The following is a 6717-nucleotide window of genomic DNA, read 5'->3' as shown; positions in this document are numbered from 1 at the left end:
GAATATGCATGACTGTACATGTATTGGAAGCTTGAGTGTAGGAAATTATTAAAACAATTTGTAGGTCCTCAAACTGATGCCAAAATAGCAAAACTCATAAGCACGTACAATATTCCACAAAATCATAGGGAGTCCATTACTAATTATCTTGCTAAAGATAAGTCGAAGGAATGTATATCACATTCCTATGTAATGTGTTTGCCATATAAAGACACCATTGCACATAAATCCTTAATAAGTATTTCTTATATTAATTTGTTTTTGTGTTTCAGGAACTCAGTGAAAAAAAATGCACATGTGCGTGCAAAATAGAAATACTTACATACGACTAGCACACAAAGTTTTGCATGTTAGACAAAAAAAGAGGCACATTTATTGTCTTTCATGTATTATATGACTGCACATATTAACTGACATATTGTCTTAATTGCAATATATAATTTAGAGAAAGTTCTAAGCAACCATCACGTGTTGAGCTATTCATTGCTACTAGGATTCTAAGTCTTATTCGAACGATTACATTCTTCTATCTCATCAACATATATGTTATGCATATACTCAAATAATTATCTTTTTCATGATATATGTTGTATGATCAACTAAAAGAGAAACTCCAAACGGTGCCTCAAAAGACGCAAGATACTCCAAAAAGTAATGATGCTTACTATAAGGTGATGAGACAAGAGAGACATTGTAGAGTACGAATGATGGGGCTTAGTGTTAGTCCTTCTTAGTTCAGTTCATCTTCTAAATTGAGCGAAATGCATACTCTGCAAGAAGAAAATGCATTATTGAAGAATAAAGTTTCTTCGTTTGAGTATTAGTTTCTTCAATTTTAGGGTCAAGTTATTATGGCACAATAACTTGGTGATAGGAACCTCTGTTTCGTAACAGTTCATTTGTTGTGTTATATTTGTTAAACTTCATTTCAAATAGAACTAACATGTTTTTTTTTTTTTTTTAATGTTGATTGTAGACATGCTGACACTACCAAACTTTGTAGGATTTTCACCTCAGCGATGAAGTTTACCATGGTAGCAGAAGTGGTTCATATTATCATTTTGTTAAAAAAAGGTTTTGTAACATTTAACTATAGCGAATTGGTTGTATTGTAATAAAGTTTGAACATCTGTTATACCTATACGTTTGGTTCATAAACATGTAATTGTTTTGTATGTTTCATTTGATAGATGGAAAATATAAGCAAGCATGTTGTATATAGCATTGTTCAACAAGTCGAGCTAACTTGAGTTCGTCTCTCGCTCGATAAACTTGATTCGTTTATTAAATAGTTGATTTCGAGTTAAGAAATGAACTCGACAACCAAAATGAGTCAAGCTCAAGTTAAATGGCCTTGGCTCGGTTGATCTCATTAAGATCGAGAAAAAAATATATAAAATATGTATTATAAAATTATCAAAAAAAGTAGATGCTCAAATGGGTGAGCATGTGATTGGCATGTGGGAGGTTCCATGTTCAAATCTATATGCTTCCTCTTTATTTATTTATTTTTTAATGGAATGCTTGGTTCGGCTCAAGCCAATCTTTAGCTTGAGCTTAATCGAGCCAAGTTTGAATTTTAAGAACCTGAGCCGAGTCAAGCTCGAGCTAATGAAATCGAACTTGTTTCGAGCTCACGATGAGTTTGAGTTTCTTTCAAGACACTCGAGCCAAGTTCCAGATGGCTCAACTCGGCTCGAACCCGCTCATGAATAGCCCTAGTTATATATGTATTTTCGATTTTTTCTACAAAATTATGTCACAATTGGATACAAGAATTGAAAGACTTTCATTAATGCATAAATTTGTATTGATAATGAGTAATAGCGACATTAGGCCAAACGTTGGTTAAAGTTTTACCAACGTTCGATTATTTGTTGGTAAAAATTTTATCGACGGCCAGTCTCGCTGTTGGTAGAGTTTTACCGGCTGGTACTAAAATGTCAAAAATAATATATTATTACTGACGTGAGTGTTCATCGGTAATAGTCAATGTTTACCTACGCACCGGTGATACCTTTCACCGACGCTTCTGTCTAGTGTATCGGTGATGATTTTTATTGACACTCCCTTTATCAATAAAGAACAAAACGTCGGTAGTTCTTAGGTTTTTCGTAGTGTTGTTACAGTGAATACATATCATGCAATTTTTAAAGAGATGTATAGTTCTTTAGGGCCAAAATTGACTTAAGATGGATATATATTAGTGAATGTGTAACACCCACCATGAATGTTTATGTTTTTGCACCTTGAAGGATAATAGTACATTTTAAACTTTGCATTAAAAGTGAAAATGGGGCATAACATAGTTGGTTAGACTGGTAGGCTGGTGAAAGTCTGATCATTAGTTTGATTCTCTTAGGTGCTACTCTTATGAACTGTAAACAGTAGATGCATAACATTTCAGTTGATGGGTGTACTAGTCTCCACCTAGGTTCAATGCAGCCCTGAACTCAGAGGTAGGGGAAAAGGGGAGGGCCTTTGGCCTCCTGGAGGTGTCCACCCTCTTGTAAATTTAGACATATTTATTAAATGCCTCAATGGAATATTAATACTATAAATTAAAAAGCTTCATAGAACGTTGTTTTGATGTTATCATCTAATAAACTACAAAACACAAAGTCAATAAACTTTTCAATTGTGTTTTCAGTTTTAATGAAGTTTGACGCATTTAATTTAAACATCTCCATTTTTTAGTCGAAGGGTCTTTCATAATTAATCACATTGATAATCCATTACATAACAAACTTTCCAAACTATCAAGAAAGCCATAAGGACCTACTAAGCTGCACTAGATTTGGCTTTTTTGGTAGGTCCACACACTCTTGTGACCAATTTCTAGAAAAACATAATACAGGAACAATAACATGTTATGCTAGCGACTCATAGAACACTAAAAGAAAGACCATGATAGGACCAAAACTTCAACAAGTTGCATCCACTTATATATGTTCCAAATCTAGAATGCTCCGCTACTGGCCTTCAATTGGTGCTGAGCTTCAAGCGCATTCTTGTACTCGGCGAAGTGAGCTTCTTTTTCAAAGTAGGACTCTAAATTGATCAACCGATTGAATTCCGCAAAGCTAGCCAACTTGTCAAGATGGTCTTTGCTTGATCCTGACTCCTTCATCTTTTGCAGCATGTCCATCAAAGCACGGGCTGTTGTGTAAAGTGTAGTGGTTGAGTGCAAGATGATATGGAAGCCCATCTCTTTTAACTCCTCTTGTGTATGCAATGGAGTAACACCTCCTTCAATCATGTTAACAACCCTAAAACCATTGGTTCGACGAGCGATTTCTCTAAGCTCATCGTCGCTCCTTGGTGCATCAACAAAGCAAGCATCAGCTCCAGCCTGTTCAAGTTAAAACATTAATTATGTTAATTTAAACCTAAGTGATAGAATAGGAAAAATGAAATGACCTGACCCGCACCCATTGTCTGATGGATCTCAACCTGTTCCCTAATAGTTTCAATTATCAATTTAAATTCCAACAAAAAAAACTATAGATTAAGACAATCAATCACTTAACAATTTCCTTTATAAATTCTTCAATGATATTAAATAACGACTAAACTTTTGGGTATTACGATCCACTTTTTTAAGCCAAATGTGCCCTTGCAATGGGACCCCAGGTTCAAGTGTTTAACTGACTCTAATACCTGAACCCACCTTCACACTAAGCTTGGACCTTGGTTCGATGATCCCAATTCATCTTAATATATATATATATATATATATTTGACTAGTTGTAATTTAGACAGTTAACTACAAGATATAATATGTAGAGTTCTCTCTGCGGAGTACAAAGATTAATAAAAAAATGTGATTGCATGTTATCCAACTATATACATAATTTCATCAGGAAGTACCTCCATATAAAGGTTGGCCCTTGATATGGCTTCTGATAAACCATATTTCTCTGATATTGCCCTTGCATCGGTTCGGGCAATAAGGAAGAAATCTGAGTCTGCTATTGCATCTCTTGCTGCAGCAATCTTTGAAGCATGCTCCTCTGCAGGTATAACCTTAAAAATATGGGGAAAGCAAAATTAAATGTGAAGAGAAACATATATATATGTAGCTTCTGGAATCATAAAATTCATTGTGACTCATTATAATTCTTATAAGGCAAACAAGTTACGATGTGCTCAGATGCGCATCATATTGTTTAAGAAAAAACTTCAAAAGAAAATAAAAGGGATTTTCCCTTCAGAATTGTTTAAGGACAATGAAACAATTCACAAAAAAAAAAGAAAAAAAGAAAAAAGAAAACAACATATTGCATACTGTGAAAAGTGATCATGAGCAAACTAACCTGTTTGCCTCGCATATGGCCTTCCAATTCCCATTTGCAGTGATCAATAAAGAGAATTACCATTAGATTCTTCTTAAAACTCAACTAAAAACAGCATGTCATGCTCTGAAATAAATTAATGTCACAAATAAAGCAAGAATTAAGTATGAGAGATTGGGAAGAAGAAGATTTTTTACCACATTTCTTTGGCCATGCTTGATCCTGAAAATAAATAAAAAATGTCAGTCAAGAGTTCCTCGAGTTAAACAGACTAAAACCATAATCACATTTTCAGGAAACAAAAAAGCAGAACTTTTAGAATTGCTTTTGCGCCAATACTAGCTAAAAAAATGCAGAACTTAAATTTGGAAGAGACCAACCTCAAGGAAGCAGCCGGCGGCACCTGCTGCAATCAAATCCTTGACAGTCCTTTGCACATTGAGAGAATTACCTCCACCAGTGTCTTGAGATATTGTAAGAAAAATAGAAAAAAGGTTTCAAGTATGAGTTGAATTGAAATAAATAAATAAATGTGTGTGTGTGTGTGTGTGTGTGTATATATATATATATATATATATATATATATATATATATATATATATAGAGAGAGAGAGAGAGAGAGAGAGAGAGAGAGAGAGAGAGAGAGAGAGAGAGGACACAGGAATAACACTATCGTAATGAATTCTTGATGCACGTCGGAATCTGGTGGGTCCAGAAAGTCTCTTGGCACCTTGTCGACCATATGAATCTCGAGGAGCAACGGGAACTCTGTGTGTGTGTATGAGGTGCGCTGTTCATGTACTAATTATTGATATTATACAACCTTTGATCATGAAAAAATAGGATTTTAGATGAAAAAAAGGGATCATGTCCTAATTCTATGCTGTCATGTGTCTGACGTTACTTTTGTTTAAAAATTAAAAACCTGCCCATCAAAATTACCAAAATTATTGAAAAAAAATACCACAAACTATTGTTGCATATAAACTATTGTAATACTTATTTGATATTCATTTTGTAATCATATTTTTAATTTTTAGTTATCGGATAAACGCGCTAATGCAGTCTTAGACCTTAGAACAAAGGCATGTTAATTCGATTGTTTCTAAAATTTAAATGAATGATTTAACTTTATTCTTTTTCAAGTTTTAAGCTGAAACTAAATTGTCGGTAATAAACGAATCCTGAGATCAGCTTATATGTTCGGCACTCCACCTCTCTCATTTTGGGGGCCAGAACATATGTTCGGACAAGAATATACAGAACCTCCCTCACCAATTCATTAATTAGTTAATTGTGACCCGTTTTTGGCTTAGACAAGGTGGTGAAGATGCTTACCAGCGTCTGCAATAAAGGGGATGTCACGGACGGTGGAGCAAATGGTCCGAGCGGCTTCCGCCATCTCCGGTGGCCTGAACCCGAGAAAGTGATCAGTTCAAAGTACATATTATATTACGACAGAGATGGCATCAGAAGGAAAGAAAAGTGGGGAGCTTCCGATAAGGACACGCTTAGAGTGGCGGGTAAGGAGTTAGTTACGTCATTAGGCCGATGTCTGGCTTGCCGAGCCGGGCGGCGGAGACGGAGTAGCCGGAGATGAAGCCGGCGCTGAAGCCGACCTTCTGAACGATGGCAGCCGACAGCGCATCGTAGCACCCCGGCAGCAAGGCGACGCCCTCCTTCTCGATTATCTGCTGGATTCTGGTCGACCTTCCTGCCGGAGAGTCGGAGGAGTTCGAGCAGAAGCTCCGCCGGCCGAAAGCGTTCTCGCTTCCGATGGCCGCGGAGATAACTGCTGCACGCCCCGCGAGCAGTCCGGCGCCGCTTCTGCCGGCCTTCGAGCGCAGAGCGGCACCCAATGTGAGAATTCCGGCCATCTCTCTCTCTCTCTCTCTCTTTTCCTCCGCTCGTTCAGGCAATGGTGATGTATACGACGGTCTGCATGCACCGGTATATATAGAGTAAAGAAAGAAGCCGAGGGGAGGGGCAAGGGCAAGGAGTGGGTCCCACTGCGTCTACCACCACGGCAGATCTGAAAGTGGGGTCCACCCACGTGAGTCAGAGTGTCGCTGGCCCCACCGCGTGGTCGGTGTCAATTTGGATCCGGTATTGTCAGATTTGACCCGTTATAGCATCTAGATTCTAGCTCCCAGAAATATCGGTGCTGGTGATTGTTTTTTATTTCTTAGTAATAAAGAAATGTATGACATAACATTCGTAGCGAACGTTGAACCAAAATGCGAAAAACAAAAGGAACCGGGGGCTAAGTATAATTACAAAAATATGGAGACGCTGTTGGTAATGGCTGATAAGTGACGCAATTTGCCGTGAATGGCTCCAACAACGAACGAATATCAGTTTTAAAATTATCCAGTTGGGCAGACATGTTTGGATCAATTTGGATCCGATCTGGACAAACAGT

At 37.3% G+C, this 6717-nt stretch overlaps 1 protein-coding gene across 1 annotated transcript; it reads right to left on the bottom strand.

The window, feature by feature from the left end:
- Nucleotides 1–2705: 2705 nt before the first annotated feature.
- LOC116266627 (carboxyvinyl-carboxyphosphonate phosphorylmutase, chloroplastic-like) lies at nucleotides 2706–6213 on the bottom strand. Its single transcript, XM_031647921.2, has 7 exons — nucleotides 5835–6213; nucleotides 5634–5707; nucleotides 4676–4758; nucleotides 4493–4517; nucleotides 4317–4336; nucleotides 3871–4026; nucleotides 2706–3352 (listed from the first exon to the last, which is right to left on the bottom strand). The coding sequence occupies exons 1-7, from the start codon at nucleotides 6170–6172 to the stop codon at nucleotides 2960–2962; spliced, it is 1089 nt and encodes a 362-aa protein (XP_031503781.1). The 5' UTR covers nucleotides 6173–6213; the 3' UTR covers nucleotides 2706–2959.
- Nucleotides 6214–6717: the final 504 nt, after the last annotated feature.

This window comes from Nymphaea colorata, chromosome 13, assembly GCF_008831285.2.
Source record: "Nymphaea colorata isolate Beijing-Zhang1983 chromosome 13, ASM883128v2, whole genome shotgun sequence".
Lineage (NCBI taxonomy): Eukaryota > Viridiplantae > Streptophyta > Magnoliopsida > Nymphaeales > Nymphaeaceae > Nymphaea > Nymphaea colorata.
This window is presented reverse-complemented; position numbering and strand designations above follow the sequence as displayed.

Coding starts and splice junctions, on each gene's coding strand:
- LOC116266627 (XM_031647921.2), bottom strand. CDS start 6,172: ATGGCCGGAATTCTCACATTGGGTGCCGCTCTGCGCTCGAAGGCCGGC. Junction 4,518..4,675: donor CCGCCGGCTGCTTCCTTGAG/GTTGGTCTCTTC, acceptor ATTTATTTTCAG/GATCAAGCATGGCCAAAGAA. Junction 4,337..4,492: donor AGCATGGCCAAAGAAATGTG/GTAAAAAATCTT, acceptor GGGAATTGGAAG/GCCATATGCGAGGCAAACAG.